At 41.9% G+C, this 19,005-nt stretch overlaps 1 protein-coding gene across 40 annotated transcripts in view; it reads left to right on the top strand.

Annotated features, from left to right (window-relative positions):
• Nucleotides 1–19,005, top strand: part of LOC113588740 (protocadherin gamma-C5-like) — a 206,808-nt gene that overhangs the window by 147,821 nt on the left and 39,982 nt on the right. Inside the window, exon 1 of one of the 40 annotated variants that reach the window (XM_035535484.2) lies at nt 2,273–6,580. The exons of 30 other annotated variants lie outside the window; for them this stretch is intronic. In XM_035535484.2, the coding sequence (XP_035391377.1) occupies nt 4,115–6,580 (2,466 nt within the window). In that variant the 5' untranslated portion in view covers nt 2,273–4,114. Of the gene's footprint in view, nt 1–2,272; nt 6,581–6,624; nt 10,005–10,036; nt 13,038–13,090; nt 16,026–19,005 lie in introns of those variants that run through there. 9 more of the 40 variants (XM_035535494.2, XM_035535485.2, XM_035535498.2 and 6 more) reach the window with 9 other exon arrangements.

Consider the following 19,005-nt stretch of genomic DNA (forward strand, 5'->3'; position numbering starts at 1 on the left):
ACTTACATCTGGGAAAGCTCGTATATTTTCCGGAGATAGTACGGAATATATTGAACTCAGTAAAGAGAAAGGTAGGCTTCTAATTAAAGAAAAAATAGATCGCGAGTCGCTGTGCGCTAAAACAACACCATGCGCTTTGCATCTCCAAATGATTCTTGACAGCCCGATGGAACTTTATACGATTACAGTCGAAATCACGGATATAAACGATAATGCTCCCACTTTTCAGAACACTCACATTCGGTTTGAGATAAGCGAATCAGCTGCGACGGGAGCAAAATTCATGTTAGAGAAAGCAATGGATGCGGACGTAGGCACCAACGGGCTTCAGAGCTACTCACTTCAGCCCACAGATCATTTTGTTCTAGAACTGCAAAGTCATGCAGACGGCGCGAAAAAGGTAGAGATGGTGCTGCAAAAACCGCTCGACAGAGAGAAAAACGAAAGGTTTACGTTGCTATTGACAGCTATGGATGGAGGTGAACCAGTGTTATCCGGCACTGTACAAATACATGTTACGGTGTTGGACGCTAATGATAACGCCCCTGTCTTTATGCAGACAGAGTATAGGACATCAATTGTAGAAAATTCACAAAAGGGTTCCAAACTGACGACTGTAAGCGCCTTTGATGCAGATGAAGGATCTAACGGCCTGGTGACGTATTATCTTTCAAACACCGAAGAGGATGTTAGAAATGTATTTGCCATAAACCAACACAGTGGCGAAGTTTCATTAAATGAACATCTCGACTATGAAAAAGTAAACCATTATCAGCTTGATATTCAAGCCAGAGACCAAGGAGGACTCTCAGACTCATGCAAGATAATAATTGATGTGTTGGACATAAATGATAATACACCAGCTATTACTATTCTCTCTATGTCCACTTCTATATCAGAAGAGTCTCCTTCTGGCACTGTTGTGGCAATGATAAAAGTAAGTGATCCTGATGCATCTTTGAATGGCCAAGTTCAGTGCACCATTAGTGAAAATATTCCCTTTGTTATCTTGTCCCCCTCTAGCAATATCTTTAGCGTGCGCTCAGAGCAGGAACTGGATAGGGAGAGAGAGGCTGAGTACAACATCACTGTGACGTGCTCTGATGAAGGGGTTCCCTCCCTCTCCAGCAGCGCTTCTCTCCGTTTACAGATATCAGATGTGAACGATAACGCGCCGGTCTTTGAGAGAAATAACTACGAGGCGTATGTAGTCGAGAACAACACACCAGGTCTCTCTATATTCACAGTGAAGGCCAGTGACGTAGACTCAAATCAGAATGCCCGTGTGTCGTACATTCTAGATGACAGCACTGTAAATGGAGTTCCTGTGTCATCATATGTGACAGTCAGTGCGGACAGTGGCATCATTAATGCTGTGCGCTCTTTCGACTATGAGCAGTTAAAGGACTTTCATTTCCACGTAAAAGCGCAGGACGGGGGTTCCCCTCCACTCAGTAGCAACGTAACAGTTAAAATTACAATCCAAGATCAGAATGACAATGTTCCCCAGATTCTCTACCCAGTACAGACTGGCGGTTCTCTGGTGGCTGAGATTGTGCCTCGTTCAGCAGATGTTGGCTATCTTGTCACTAAAGTGGTGGCTGTTGATGTGGACTCTGGACAGAATGCCTGGCTCTCCTACAAACTACAGAAAGCCACAGACAGGGCGCTGTTTGAAGTGGGTCCACAGAACGGAGAGATACGAACTGTGCGCCAGGTCACTGATAAAGATGCTGTGAAACAGAAGCTCACTGTTGTTGTGGAGGATAACGGACAGCCCTCTCGCTCAGCTGTAGTTAACATTAATGTAGCTGTAGCGGACAGTTTTCCTGAAGTGCTCTCGGAATTCATAGATTTTACACATGAAAAGCAGTACAATGACAACCTGACATTTTATTTAGTTTTAGCACTCGCTGCTGTTTCTTTCCTTTTCATCACTTGTTTAGTTGTTATAATATCAGTGAAGATCTACAGGTGGAGACAATCCCGCATCTTCTATCAGTCCAATCTCCCAGTTATTCCGTACTATCCCCCTGGTTACACAGACACAGGAGTTACTGGAACTCTGCCGCACATGTATCATTATGACGTGTGCATGACAACTGATTCTAGGACAAGCGACTGCAAATATTCTACACTTGGAGGCCAGAAAGTTTTAGCCATGGACCAAAGTTTCAGTGAAACTATGCATCATGCCCTAAAAGAAAAAAACCTTCTGGAAGACCAAAGTTCTGCTGAGATGGTAAGGACCTGTTATAGTACAAGGGTGTCCATATATCCCAAGGTTATCCCTTGTTTTAAAAAGCCTGCAACTAGCAGAGACATTAGCATTTCATGATGATATGACTGTAACCTTTGCGCTACAAACGATTTATTTATTTATACTTTTGGCATAGTGGGTGGGCTCTCTTCTGTTCAGTCCTCTTTTTCTTATGGCTGACTGAAGATCATTCTTTTTCGCGATTGCACAGGCATAAATGTGGGTTATGGGGGCTGAAATGGCAGCCAGTGAAGTTTACATCTCCCCTCTCCACTTTGTCTCCCCAGTTACACCAAAAACAGGATATAATGTCTAAAGAATGTCCCGTCACTTTACTGTATGTTTGGTGTTTTGGGTTTTTGTGGTCAAAATAGTAGCAGTGTTTTGTTTTTATAAGCTTGCAGGTTTCTTTGTAATTGGTCCTTCTATCGCTGGCTGCACACGCGTGTTGTTTTGGTGTGTTTGTGTGTGTGCCACTGACAGGGTAAGAGATGTTTAAATGAATGTACTCTGAGCACGCAGCACAATAAAAGCCACATGTACGAAAGTTTGTTAGATGTAAACTCTACTTACTAAGTAGTTTCATCCAAACTATATTTTTTCTTCCTAAATGGCATTCGTATAAATATTGTTATATACAAGGTTAGCTCATTATAGTCCAGTAATTAACAAATCACAGTGAACTACAGTTAGCCTATGTTAGCAAAGAACAAAAAAATATGTCGGACAAGAACTGGCTGGCCAGCGCAACATGGTATCGTTTTAAACAATGTCCTGGTAAACATTGGTAATCATTACTATTTGATACGCATCTTTTAGAAGTAACGGTTTTAGTTTTCTATTGCTGATGCTAAGTAATTCAAAGCAAACGAATTCAAATGTATTATACAGGTCAAATTTTCAAAGCAAATGCAACAGCTCAAAATGGCAAGAATGGTTCAGCTCTTTTCAGAACCACTCGTTGTGGACAGCGCCGTAAAACGTCCTGTGTCATTGATTTATTGTTTAACTAAGAATGATTTAGTTAGCTTCCTGTAAAATGTTAGGCTATATATTTCCTGTTAAAAACTTGGCTATAGGCTACAAGGCTATGTACCATTGTAAGACGTTGCACGCCAAAAATAGCATTATTTTGCATTTAAATACTTTTCTCTTGCTCTTTCAAAATTTGATTAAGTTCTAGTAGCCTACCAAATTCGCTAGAGACACGCTATAATATTTGACGTTTTAAAACTTTGTAAAATTTGGAGATCTTTCTTGTCTCTCTTCATTATTAATACTTGCTGAAGTGCGTATCACTATGTTGGAAGATGGTTTGTACTTTTAAACGCTAGCCTACGAGTGCTGGGGAGAGAAGTATAATTTCACACATCAATCATTTGTTGGCTTCATCCGAAATAAAATAACCGCCATGTGACAACTGTCATATGAAACTCGCGATTTCAGCTTTTCGGGTGGTTGCACTGCAAAACATCGCGTTTAAGGATTTTTCTATTTTCTTGTTCTAAGTGAGATTAAATCCTGTCATATCAGTACTGACAAGAGAATTCCCTAGCGTTTTGCGTTTTTGCTCATATGAAAATATTTATATTCGAATTGCATTGTCGTTATTTGCTGCGGTGCCCACCGTTTCATGTTGGAAGATGATGGTGGGTAATTCTCAGTTCTGACTCAGAGGGCCGCTGTTCATCGACGATGCGCGGAGTCGTTACATATGTAATAAGATTCACCCACAGCATCCAGAACGATCAGAGAAAGAAAATCTTCTCCGTCGCGTTTTGCGTGTCGCTGGCATTTTAGCGGAATGATCTCGCTACAGTTATAAGACCAGTCAAGCAGGATGTACACTTGATAATGACTGATTTTAAGGAGTGTAAACTGGAACAGTGTTATTTTTCGAAATCTTTTTCACAGACCAAGAAAATCTCCGCTGCAGTGATGAGGGTGGCGGTGTTGTCTTTCCTTGTCCTTTCTTCTCACTGCGTGCTCGGGCAGCTCAGCTACTCCATTCCGGAGGAAATGGCGAAAGGCTCCATAATTGGAAATATTGCGCAGGATCTGGGATTAGATTTAAAAAGACTTACATCTGGGAAAGCTCGTATATTTTCCGGAGATAGTACGGAATATATTGAACTCAGTAAAGAGAAAGGTAGGCTTCTAATTAAAGAAAAAATAGATCGCGAGTCGCTGTGCGCTAAAACAACACCATGCGCTTTGCATCTCCAAATGATTCTTGACAGCCCGATGGAACTTTATACGATTACAGTCGAAATCACGGATATAAACGATAATGCACCCACTTTTCAGAACACTCACATTCGGTTTGAGATAAGCGAATCAGCTGCGACGGGAGCAAAATTCATGTTAGAGAAAGCAATGGATGCGGACGTAGGCACCAACGGGCTTCAGAGCTACTCACTTCAGCCCACAGATCATTTTGTTCTAGAACTGCAAAGTCATGCAGACGGTCGTAACAATGTAGAGATGGTGCTGCAAAAACCGCTCGACAGAGAGAAAAACGAAAGGTTTACTTTGCTATTGACAGCTATGGATGGAGGTGAACCAACGCTGTCTGGCACTATACAAATACATGTTACGGTGTTGGACGTTAATGATAACGCGCCTGTTTTTTTACATAAAGTATATAAAACCTCAGTAATAGAAAATTCACAAAAGGGTTCCAAACTGATGACCGTAAGCGCCTCTGATGCAGATGAAGGATCTAACGGCCTGGTGACGTATCATATTACAAACACAGAGAACAATGTGAAAGATGTATTTATTATAAACCAACACAGCGGTGAAGTAACATTAAATGGGCAGATCGACTATGAAAAACTAAGCCATTATCTACTTGACATTCAAGCCAGAGACCAAGGAGGACTCTCAGACTCATGCAAGATAATAATTGATGTGTTGGACATAAATGATAATACACCAGCTATTACTATTCTATCTATGTCCATTTCTATATCAGAAGAGTCTCCTTCTGGCACTGTTGTGGGAATGATAAAAGTAAGTGATCCTGATGCATCTTTGAACGGCCAAGTTCAGTGCACCATTAGTGAAAATATTCCCTTTGTTATCTTGTCCCCCTCTAGCAATATCTTTAGCGTGCGCACAGAGCAGGAACTGGATAGGGAGAGAGAGGCTGAGTACAACATCACTGTGACGTGCTCTGATGAAGGGGTTCCCTCCCTCTCCAGCAGCGCTTCTCTCCGTTTACAGATATCAGATGTGAACGACAACGCGCCGGTCTTTCAGAGAAATAACTACGAGGCGTATGTAGTCGAGAACAACACACCAGGTCTCTCTATATTCACAGTGAAGGCCAGTGACGTAGACTCCAATCAGAATGCCCGTGTGTCGTACATTCTAGAAGACAGCACTGTAAATGGAGTTCCTGTGTCATCATATGTGACAGTCAGTGCGGACAGTGGCATCATTAATGCCATGCGCTCCTTCGACTATGAGCAGTTAAAGGATTTTCATTTCTGCATAAAAGCGCAGGATGGGGGTTCCCCTCCACTCAGTAGCAACGTAACAGTTAAAATTACAATCCAAGATCAGAATGACAATGTTCCTCAGGTTCTCTACCCAGTACAGACTGGCAGGTCTCTGGTGGCTGAGATTGTGCCTCGTTCAGCAGATGTTGGATATCTTGTCACTAAAGTGGTGGCTGTTGATGTGGACTCTGGACAGAATGCCTGGCTCTCCTACAAACTACAGAAAGCCACAGACAGGGCGCTGTTTGAAGTGGGTCCACAGAACGGAGAGATACGAACTGTGCGCCAGGTCACTGATAAAGATGCTGTGAAACAAAAGCTCACTGTTGTTGTGGAGGATAACGGACAGCCCTCTCGCTCAGCTGTAGTTAACATTAATGTAGCTGTAGCAGACAGTTTTCCTGAAGTACTCTCGGAATTCACGGATTTTACACATGCCAAATTCAATAATGACAACCTGACGTTTTCTTTAGTTTTAGCATTATCTGCAGTTTCATTCCTTTTCATCATGTGTTTAGTTGTTATAATATCAGTGAAGATCTACAGGTGGAGACAATCCCGCATCTTTTATCAGTCCAATCTTCCAGTTATCCCATACTATCCGCCCGGTTACACAGACACAGGAGTTACTGGAACTCTGCCACACATGTATAATTATGACGTGTGCATGACGACTGACTCGAGGAAAAGTGACTGCAAATATTCTACACTCGGAGGCCAAAAGGTTATAGTGATGGATCAAAGTTTCACAGGCACTTTGTCTCATTCACTGAAAGACAGTAACTTCCTAGAAGAACAGGATTCTGCAGGATTGGTAAGGGATCCCCTTTTTTCCCTGATGGCATGTTGAACTGGTTAACAAAGGTTTTCTTTGTCCCAAAAAAAACCCCAAATTTTTCTTTTGCACCTGTGCATGATGATTAAAATCTGATTTCATATTTGCTTTCTTTTACTTAGTTTTTTATCATTGTTGTTCAAGTATTTTTTGTATATCATTATGTATAGTAAGGAGATGTGGTACATAGCTAGGAAGGTGAGGCCAAGATATTTGAGCAGACTGTTGTTGGACATTGAAGAGGGATGTTCCTGAGGCCAAATTTAGGCGAGCATGATACACCCGTCATGTAATTACAGCCTTATTCATGAATATGTGGTATATAATTATTAATCTTCTGCCGCTTAAAAACATGCCTAACACAAATATTTTAAAACCAGAACTGAATTCAGTGTAAATGTATTGTAAAGTCCACCTCTTAATTTGAGGAACAGAAAAGTTAGCATTGTGTTATCCAGTAGTGTCTGACGGGAACTTGGTAAAGATGTATAAATAATTTTAAGTTTAAATTTTAAAACCCTCTTCAAACAAATCAAACTGGCTCATTTCAGCACCAAAGCAGCTGGACAGCTAATTTTCATCTTCAGTGACGCACCGAAGCAAACTATATTCGGTTTATCAAAAAAGTAGTACTGTCAAAACAAACAATGTGCTTTTTTATTCATTTACGCCTTCAAAATAGATTTAGCGCGATTTTGTTTCATTGCGGCGGACAGTACTTTAAATTGTTTTGTAATGGATAATGTGGACTCAGAGGGCCGCTGTTTATCAACGAAATTTCGAGTCTGCATGTGTAGGTCTCAGACCCACCCTCAGCTACCCACAGTATCAGACGCGTAAGTAAGAAAGGGCTTCTGTAGGTTTTAATTCGCTTGCAAGGTGTTACTGGCGTTTTACCGGTTTCTATTTATAAGAACCGAAGACGACTTTCACGCTGGATGTTTACTGATTACGAGGAGAGTAAAACTGGATGAGGATATTTTATTTTAGCATCGCTGGTGCTATCAGGAAAATGTCGCTGGTATGGCAAACGGTATTGTTTGTCACGGTTCTCTTTTCTCGCGTTGTGTGCGGGCAGGTCAGTTATTCCATCCCGGAGGAAATGCAAAAGGGGTCAATAGTTGGAAATATTGTTCAGGATTTGGGTTTGGATGTTAAAAGGCTAAAATATGGCAAAGCGCGTATCTACACGAAGGACAGCACGGAATACATCGAAATGAATAAAGAGAAAGGAATTCTGCTCATTAAGGAAAACATAGATCGTGAGAGCCTCTGTGTAAAAACGACGCCATGTGCTTTACATCTTCAAATGATTATGGAAAACCCGATGGAATTGTACACAATTACGATCGAAATCACGGATATAAACGACAATGCTCCACATTTCCAGACAGAAGAAATTAGGTTTGAGATAAGCGAGTCAGCGGTTACTGGCGCCAGGTTCATGTTAGAGAGAGCAATAGATGTCGATGTCGGTACAAACGGCCTTCAGAGCTATTCGCTTAAACCGTCTGATCATTTTGTACTAGATTTACAAAGTCAGGCAGACGGTGATAAGAGCGTGGAAATGATTTTGCAAAGACCTCTCGACAGAGAAAACCAAGAGCGGTTTACTTTGTTATTAACAGCGACGGATGGAGGTGAACCAATGCTATCTGGCTCGGTAAAAATACACGTTACTGTTTTGGATGCCAATGATAACGCGCCTGTATTTATGCAAAAAGTGTATCGGGCTACGTTGTCTGAAAACGCAGCGAAAGGAACAAAATTAATTACTGTGAGCGCTTCCGATGGAGATGAAGGCTCCAACGGTCGGGTAACATATTACATGTCAAAAACAGTGGATAGTTTGTCAGATTTATTTGTTATTGATCGAAATAGTGGCGAAATAGTCTTAAACGGTCATGTTGACTTTGAAAAAGCGAGTCACTATCAGCTTGAAATTCAAGCGAAAGACCAAGGAGGCCTCTCTGACTCCTGTAAATTAATTCTTGATGTGTTAGACATTAACGATAACACACCAGCCATTAGCATTCTTTCAATGTCCAATTCTATATCCGAGGAGTCTAAGACTGGCACTGTTATTGCTATGATTAATGTAAATGATCCAGATTCAGGACTAAACGGTCAAATTCACTGCAACATCAATGACAATATTCCCTTTGCTATCATTTCCTCGTCCAGCAATTTCTTTAGCGTGCGCACAGAGCAGGAACTGGATAGGGAGAGAGAGGCTGAGTACAACATCACTGTGACGTGCTCTGATGAAGGGGTTCCCTCCCTCTCCAGCAGCGCTTCTCTCCGTTTACAGATATCAGATGTGAACGACAACGCGCCGGTCTTTGAGAGAAATAACTACGAGGCGTATGTAGTCGAGAACAACACACCAGGTCTCTCTATATTCACGGTGAAGGCCAGTGACGTAGACTCCAGTCAGAATGCGCGTGTGTTGTACATTCTAGAAGACAGCACTGTAAATGGAGTTCCTGTGTCATCATATGTCACAGTCAGTGCAGACAGTGGCGTCATTAATGCTGTGCGCTCTTTCGACTATGAGCAGTTAAAGGACTTTCATTTCCGCGTAAAAGCGCAGGACGGGGGTTCCCCTCCACTCAGTAGCAACGTAACAGTTAAAATTACAATCCAAGATCAGAATGACAACGCTCCTCAGGTTCTCTACCCCGTACAAACTGGTAGCTCTCTGGTGGCTGAGATTGTGCCTCGTTCAGCAGATGTTGGCTATCTTGTCACTAAAGTGGTGGCTGTTGATGTGGACTCTGGACAGAATGCCTGGCTCTCCTACAAACTACAGAAAGCCACAGACAGGGCGCTGTTTGAAGTGGGTCCACAGAACGGAGAGATACGAACTGTGCGCCAGGTCACTGATAAAGATGCTGTGAAACAGAAGCTCACTGTTGTTGTGGAGGATAACGGACAGCCCTCTCGCTCAGCTGTAGTTAACATCAATGTAGCTGTAGCGGACAGTTTTCCTGACATGCTCTCGGAATTCACGGAATTTACACACGGCAAAGTCTACAACGATGACGTGACATTTTATTTAATTTTAGCGTTAGCGGCAGTGTCATTCCTTTTCATCACTTGTTTAGTTGTTATAATGTCAGTGAAAATCTACAGGTGGAGACAATCCCGCATTTTCTATCAGTCCAATCTCCCAGTTATCCCGTACTATCCACCCGGTTACACAGACACAGGAGTTACTGGAACTCTGCCACATATGTATAATTATGATGTGGGCATGACAACTGACTCGAGGAAAAGTGACTGCAGATATTCTACACTTGGGGGCCAGAAAGTTTTAGTGATGGACCAAAGTTTCACAGGCACTTTGCAGAATGCCGTGAAAGAAAATAACTTCCTGGAAGAACAGGATTCTCCGGAATTGGTAAGGGATTTCCCTTTTCCATGATGGCGTGTTATGTGACAAAAGTTTTGTATAAAAAATGTCAGAGAATTTTAAGTTCAGTCTGAATTGTAAAACGCAGACAATCAATCAACACTTGGTCATTTCAGCATAACTGCAGCTGGACAGTTCCTTTTTTTCTTTACCAACTACGCACCCTAAACTAGTTTTTCACTTTTATCACGATATTAAAATAGGTTTGTAAAAATAAAAATAAAAACTCATATAAGCTTGCAAAATATTATTATTCAAATAATTTCTAATAGTAAAATAGGAATATAATATTTATTTAATTATTTAGATTTTTCATTAATGTACTGGGCGCGGTTCATTACGGTTTAAAATACTTCAAACTTGTTTGTAATTCTTATTTTTGACTCAGAGGGCCGCTGTTCATCGAGGAACGTTCATGTCTGTTTTGCTCCCAGTTCCACCCTCAGCAGCCCGCAATGTCAGAGGCATTGGAAAGAAAGGGTGTCCTGTCTCTTTTTGCTAAATAACAAGGTGTCTGGGGAGATTCTCGTCCTCTTTTTATAAGAATCGAAGACGAATTTCACGTCGGATGTTTACTGATTCCTGGGACAGTAACGCTGTATGAGGATGTTGTCTCTGGGCATCTTTGTTATGGGCAAGAAAATGTCAGATATGGTGGTATGGCACACGGTATTGTTTGTTACAGTCCTTTTTTCATACTTTGTGTACGGGCAGGTGAGTTATTCCATCGCGGAGGAAATGCCTAAAGGGTCGATTGTTGGAAATATTGCTCAAGATTTGGGTTTGGATTTAAAAAGACTAAAATCTGGAAAAGCGCGTATCTTTACCGAGGACAGCACGGAATACATCGAAATGAATAAAGAGAAAGGAATTCTGCTCATTAAGGAAAACATAGATCGAGAGAGCCTCTGTTTAAAAACGACGCTTTGTGCTTTACATCTTCAAATGATTATGGAAAACCCGATGGAACTGTACACAATTACTGTCGAAATCACGGACATAAACGATAATGCTCCACATTTCCAGACGGAGGAAATTAAGATTGAGATAAGCGAGTCAGCGGTTACTGGCGCCAGGTTCATGTTAGAGAGAGCAATAGATGTCGACGTCGGTACAAACGGCCTTCAGAGCTATTCGCTTAAACCGTCTGATCATTTTGTTCTAAAATTACAAGGTCAGGCAGACGGTGATAAGAGCGTGGAAATGATTTTACAAACACCTCTCGACAGAGAAAAACAAGAGCAGTTTGCTTTATTGTTGACGGCGACTGATGGAGGTGAACCAGTGCTATCCGGCTCGGTTAAAATATATGTTACTGTTCTGGACGCCAATGATAACGCGCCCGTATTTACTCAGGAAGTGTATCGGGCTACAGTATCTGAAAATGCAGCGAAGGGAACAAAATTAATTACTGTGAGCGCCTCCGATGGAGATGAAGGCTCCAACGGTCGGGTAGCATATTACATGTCAAAAACAGTGGATAGTTTGTCAGATTTATTTGTTATTGATCGAAATAGCGGCGAAATAGTCTTAAACGGTCATGTTGACTTTGAAAAAGCGAGTCACTATCAGCTTGAAATTCAAGCGAAAGACCAAGGAGGCCTCTTTGACTCCTGTAAATTAATTCTTGATGTGTTAGACATTAACGATAACACACCAGCCATTAGTATTCTCTCAATGTCTAATTCTATATCCGAGGAGTCTAATGCTGGTACTGTTGTTGCTATGATGAAAGTCAGTGATCCAGATTCAGGTGCAAATGGTAAAGTCCACTGCACCATTAGTGAAAATATCCCCTTTGCTGTCACATCTCCCTCAAACAATATCTTTAGCGTGCGCACAGAGCAGGAACTGGATAGGGAGAGAGAGGCTGAGTACAACATCACTGTGACGTGCTCTGATGAAGGGGTTCCCTCCCTCTCCAGCAGCGCTTCTCTCCGTTTACAGATATCAGATGTGAACGACAACGCGCCGGTCTTTGAGAGAAATAACTACGAGGCGTATGTAGTCGAGAACAACACACCAGGTCTCTCTATATTCACGGTGAAGGCCAGTGACGTAGACTCCAATCAGAATGCCCGTGTGTCGTACATTCTAGAAGACAGCACTGTAAATGGAGTTCCTGTGTCATCATATGTGACAGTCAGTGCAGACAGTGGCGTCATTAATGCTGTGCGCTCTTTCGACTATGAGCAGTTAAAGGACTTTCATTTCCGCGTAAAAGCGCAGGACGGGGGTTCCCCTCCACTCAGTAGCAACGTAACAGTTAAAATTACAATCCAAGATCAGAATGACAATGTTCCTCAGGTTCTCTACCCAGTACAGACTGGCGGCTCTCTGGTGGCTGAGATTGTGCCTCGTTCAGCAGATGTTGGCTATCTTGTCACTAAAGTGGTGGCTGTTGATGTGGACTCTGGACAGAATGCCTGGCTCTCCTACAAACTACAGAAAGCCCCAGACAGGGCGCTGTTTGAAGTGGGTCCACAGAACGGAGAGATACGAACTGTGCGCCAGGTCACTGATAAAGATGCTGTGAAACAAAAGCTCACTGTTGTTGTGGAGGATAATGGACAGCCCTCTCGCTCAGCTGTAGTTAACATTAATGTAGCTGTAGCGGACAGTTTTCCTGAAGTGCTATCGGAATTTACAGACTTCAGCCCTGACAAAGAGTACAATGACAGTATGACATTTTATTTAGTTTTGGCTCTTGCTGCCATTTCTGTACTCTTCATTTTCTCAATAATTGCCATAATTTCTGTGAAAATCTACCGGTGGAGGCAGAAAAGATTGTTCTATAAATGTGCTGCGAACCTTCCCGTGATCCCGTATTACCCGCCGGGCTTTGCTGATGGCACTCTGCCGCACATGTATAATTATGAGGTGTGTGGGACCACTGACTCGAGGATAAGTGACATGAAGTTTGTCAGGCCATACAGCCAGAACACACTGGGGAGTGCCAGTCACATGGGGACAGTGCAGATAGAATGGAATCAGCAGGGCGACACTGAGCTGCTCTCAGAGGTGAGGCCTCCTGACACAAGCCTGTGCTTCAAAATATCATTTGGGTGTTTGTTTTTTGTTTTTCTTCACTTTTCTGTGTATTTAGGAAAGAAAGGTCTAGCATCAAACTTTCCATTGCATTTTGTATACACAGTAGATCATAAGGTTTTCTGATATCATCTCTCTGAAATCATCAGTGGTATGGTTGATCTTAAATTGTACGTCTAAGGTTTGCTTTTATAACTATGATGTGGACATATTTTTCTTATTTTCATTATCAAAAAAAACCAATATAAACAAACAAAAACTCAAATTGCTGTTTGACCACCACTGCAATACTTCATATGAACCCTAGGTGCCGCTGTTCGTTGCAAGCCATATTGCTCCTATTATTTCCTTTTTACGCTTCCTACGACAAAACACAGTATGAATAAATCTTTGAGCTCAGTTAATCTCACGCTCCGTGGAAACCTGCTACATTGTTCCATGAACCTTGTTTTTTAATAACGTCAAAGTACAGGATTTCGTGATCGAATTACTCAAAACGCATCATTCTAGCTTTTTATAATTTTGATTTTTTTTTTTTACATTTCGTCCTTGTCTTTGTCGTTTAAAATGGAGACGGGGGTAAAGGGCTGGTTGCAAGCACGGCGTTTGTGGAGAGTATTTGTTTTGTCATTGTTTGCTGAGCTCGTGACTGGACAAATTCGCTATTCAATACCTGAAGAAATGCCAGTTGGCTCCTTTGTTGGAAGCCTTGCCACGGACCTGGGCCTCGAACCGAAACGACTTATAGCAGGGAAGGCTCGCGTCTTCGCCGCGGGTGGCAGTGAGTACGTGGGACTGGACAGAGAAAACGGGCAGCTTGTTGTGAAGGAAAGGATAGACAGAGAGCAGATGTGTGGAGAAATATCTGCCTGTAGTGTCAGTTTTGAGGTGATCCTAGACAATCCAATGGAGCTGTATCGCATTACCGTTGATATATTAGATATTAATGATAACAGCCCCGTATTTCCGAAGAGCGCTATTACTCTGGAAATCAGTGAGTTAGCCCTTCCTGGGGCACGCTTTTCTTTAGGGAGTGCGACAGATGCAGACGTTGGTATAAACTCTTTACAGAAATATACATTACACCCTACCGATCATTTTAAGTTAAACGTTCAAAACGGCGTGGACGGTAGCAAAAATTTAGAAATGATTCTCCAAGCTGCACTGGATAGAGAAAAGGAGACGCACCATCCTTTGACGCTGACGGCATACGACGGAGGAAAACCTCAAAGGTCTGCCGTTGTTAAAATCAATGTTGTCGTTCTTGATGCCAACGACAATGCCCCGGTATTCAGTCAGCGATCATACAAAACCGCTGTTTCTGAAAATGCAGCGATCGGTACGCTCGTGACAACTGTTACTGCAACAGATGCAGACGACTCAAGCCGCGATATACAATATTATTTTGACCATGTTCCTGAAAGCGTGAAAGCTCTGTTTTCAATTGACTCGCAATCTGGCGAAGTTAAAGTCACTGCAAACTTAGATTACGAAAAACACAAGCAGTTTAGCATCAAAGTGAAAGCTAAAGACCACGGAGGACTGACGGACACGAGCGAAATACTCATCGATGTTCTAGATGTAAACGATAATGCTCCGAAAATAATAATCATGTCTTTTTCTAGTTCTGTGTCGGAAGACGCAGCACTCGGTACGGTGATAGCCATGATAAACGTCCAAGACCTTGACTCGGGCGACAATGGTAGAGTCACGTGTTCTATTGACCTTAACTCTCCATTCAAAATTGTATCATCCTTGACGAATTACTATAATCTAGTGACAGATTCAGCACTGGACAGGGAACACACCTCAGATTATAACATAACCATAACCGCTGTAGATGCAGGCAAGCCAGTTCTTTCAAGTAGGGAATTGCTTTCCATAAAGATTTCAGATATAAATGACCATGCGCCTCAGTTTGAGCAGGAAAGCTATAATGCATATATTTATGAGAATAACGCTGTCTCCATGTCTGTTCTCACTGTAAAAGCGATCGATGATGACTGGGGACCGAATGCCTTGGTCTCTTATTTCCTTGTTGATGGGGATTTGAACGGGGCACCCCTGGCATCATACATCTCCATAAATGCAGATAGTGGTGAAATTTATGCTGTAAAATCTTTTGATTATGAGCAATTAAAATCATTCAAAATTCTTGTCAGAGCACAAGATGGAGGCTCACCTCTCATGTCCAGCAATGCATCACTAAATATATTTATCCAAGATCAGAATGACAATGCTCCCCAGGTTCTCTACCCAGTACAGACTGGCGGCTCTCTGGTGGCTGAGATTGTGCCTCGTTCAGCAGATGTCGGCTATCTTGTCACTAAAGTGGTGGCTGTTGATGTGGACTCTGGACAGAATGCCTGGCTCTCCTACAAACTACAGAAAGCCACAGACAGGGCGCTGTTTGAAGTGGGTCCACAGAACGGAGAGATACGAACTGTGCGCCAGGTCACTGATAAAGATGCTGTGAAACAAAAGCTCACTGTTGTTGTGGAGGATAACGGACAGCCCTCTCGCTCAGCTGTAGTTAACATTAATGTAGCTGTAGCGGACAGTTTTCCTGAAGTGCTCTCGGAATTTACAGACTTCAGCCCTGACAAAGAGTACAATGACAGTATGACATTTTATTTAGTTTTGGCTCTTGCTGCCATTTCTGTACTCTTCATTTTCTCAATAATTGCCATAATTTCTGTGAAAATCTACCGGTGGAGGCAGAAAAGATTGTTCTATAAATGTGCTGCGAACCTTCCCGTGATCCCGTATTACCCTCCGGGCTTTGCTGATGGCACTCTGCCGCACATGTATAATTACGAGGTGTGTGGGACCACTGACTCGAGGATAAGTGACATGAAGTTTGTCAGGCCATACAGCCAGAACACACTGGGGAGTGCCAGTCACATGGGGACAGTGCAGATAGAATGGAATCAGCAGGATGACACTGAGCTGCTCTCAGAGGTGAGGACTGTTCAGGGCTTTTTTGCTGATCTCTCAGATTTGTCCTCCACATGCATATCGTTTAGCTCATTGGTGCTCTTTTATGTATTATTTTGAATCTAATATAGACTTGCAATGCTGCATAATACCTTTGTCTCTGTCTCTCATATCAGAACTCAAAATATTCCATGGTTTTGGTATTTCTTTTTCTGAAACAACAGATGATTGCTGATAAGCAGCTGTCATCAATTAGTTGTGCATTAGTAGTGCATTAGGAGGCAACAAAAATGGTTGCCTATTAAGCCCTTTCATAATGCACATCATTTGTAAAGGATCTGTATGTATGTGTTGTTGTTTGCATGTAGGGTCTGAGTGTGGGTCTCCCGTATCCTTTTCCTCTCCTAATGGTGCAGCAGTAGCCTTCTCCCTCATCATCCTACTGGAGCACACTGACCCATTTTCCACTCTAGCACATGCATGCATACAAATGCACATGCACACACACACGCACACACGCACACACTAAGTTCTAATATTCTGTGTTGCTCTGCTGCAGGAATGGCATTGTAGATTTTTTCCACAGCAACTTTATTATATATTCCAACACGAACATAAAGATGTTCTGTTGTAGGTTACAACACAGCAGATGGGTGGCTACCGCACCCACACGAACATACATAAGTGAAATAAGTTCAGTGGCTCTCTTTCTCTTTTTATCAGACAGCATCTCTGTTACACAACGCTGACTTTGCACCATTATACAGATGCCTTTTGTGCATCTGGTCCTAGAATAAAAAGCTCATTTGGTCTCTGTACTGAAGGAGACGTTGCAGGTTTTGCAGCTGTTCCTTTGTTCCTTCATCGGCTTAATCAAGTACTGACTCAGCATTTAAAATGCACCATGCACATGTCTTACTGACTAGCAACAACCAATGGCACGGCCTAGTTTGGATCAGAATCTGTTTTTTGGGGGGGCGTTTTGCATTCAAGCATTCAGGGCTGTGAGTGCTTTGCTCCGGAGCTCTGTGTGTAACTGGGAGTGGCATCCCTGCAGTAAAAGTGGCTGCACAGTCGGTGAGGTTAGGCCACATCACAGCAGTCTGAACTGCACTGAACAGCAGCCAACATATCGGCCCAGGCTTTTTGCTTGTGTGCATTACTCTTGCTGACATTCAGTCAGTTATCAGTGCTGTACATTGTTGAAGGTTTTGTTAACCGTTAATTTTTTTCACTTTGGGCTGAGGCTGATTTGTTATTTTCTTTTTTTTTGGTGCCCAGTGGTATCAGTAGCCTTGCTGTTTTATGGATTATAACAATGTTGTCTCTGAGAAAGCTGCTCTGTGATGCACTGAAACTGTGCCAGGTCATTTTTGTTGCCATGGAAACACCTTCCAGCAGACTCTTAAAGGCACATGCACACTGCTGTCATGGCCCTGGAAATGCTACATAGTATTTGGGTTGAGATGCTTAAAAATATATCCATTGTACTAGAACTAAGGGAGGTACATTTTTAACTGGTCTTAGCATTAGTGGAATTAGCTGCAGGTTGACATCTGCATACAGGTTTCACTGAACATAAATTGAAATGCTGTAATTAGAGCAGCATGGAATCATAATGGTCTTTATTTGAATAATGATGCGGTATCATATGATACACAGAAAAATTATAGAAAGGACACTTACAGAATCAGCTATGACTATACATGCCTTACCCATGTTATTACTTACTGGAAACACCTAGGTGTAGAGTTGCAGACTATAGCTCTGCATTATTTGGATTATCCAACCTACAACTGAGTTTCTGACTTCAGGACTGCAGTTTATCAGTGGTGAGTTTCTGATTTCAGGACTGCAGTTTTATCAGTGGTGATTTTATGACTTCAGGACTGCAGTGATCAGTGGTGAGTTTCTGATATCAGGACTGCAGTGATGAGTGGTGAGTTTCTGATATCAGGATTATAGAGATCAGTGGTGAGTTACTCACTTCAGTACAGCAGTTGTCTGAATATTTTTGGGTAGAACACTCTTGAACCAATAGTGACTGACACACATACTTGAACTAACACACGTACTCAGTAATACTGCTCAGTAATACTCTGTATTGCTATTTTGCCTGATGCAGTCTTATCAATGCCACACCTCCTACAATGGTCTTATGTCAATGCTACTACTATGTTGAGAACAGTCTGTTATCCATGTTACAGCTTGTCAGCTGTGATCTTATGGTAGTAGACCGACCAGTGTAAATATGGTATAAGTATAATTAATTATATACAGAGCTCCTGTAATTTTACATCTATAAAATGCTCTTATATGGTGAGTGTATCTAGTGGCAGTGACTGCAGGTGAAAGGTGGGATGTGTGTATTTTGTTTTTATTCCTGGTCTTATGAGGAGAACTCATATTTTACATATATATATATATATATATATATATATATATATATATATATATATATATATACACACACACACACACACACACACACACACACACACACACACTTTGCAGTGTGAGACCCCAGTCTTAGAAACATGTGTTTGCTGTTTGTGAAAAAAAAAAGGTTTAGGAGCATTTGAATGGGGTCAGTGGATATTTTACATTGAAGATGTACTGACCACAGTTCCCTGCTTTGGTTACAGCCTTATGTTCAGTGCATTTACAGAAAGGCAACTGCTGTTTGTGCTGGGAGCTGTCCATGGTTCTGCATCTTTTGTCCAGCTTGCAGTGCCTATTCTACTGTTGGTGCTGCAGTAGGTGTAGCTTTCTTATGAAGTACAGAATTCTGTTTCTTTGGGGAGGTAAATGTTTACACTGCACAAAATCACATCACAAAATATATGAATACATTTTTCAGATAGTATCTATCGATATTTGTATATACTGTAGATAATGATGTGTTTCTCATCTAATATGTGCTAATTCTGTGCAGGCTCGTTTCCCTTATTTTATAAATATTTCTAAAAGTAAATATTCCTTAAACTCCTTCACCACCCTTTAG

Source organism: Electrophorus electricus, chromosome 19 (assembly GCF_041902795.1).
Source record: "Electrophorus electricus isolate QZ-2024a chromosome 19, ASM4190279v1, whole genome shotgun sequence".
Taxonomy (NCBI): Eukaryota; Metazoa; Chordata; class Actinopteri; order Gymnotiformes; family Gymnotidae; genus Electrophorus; species Electrophorus electricus.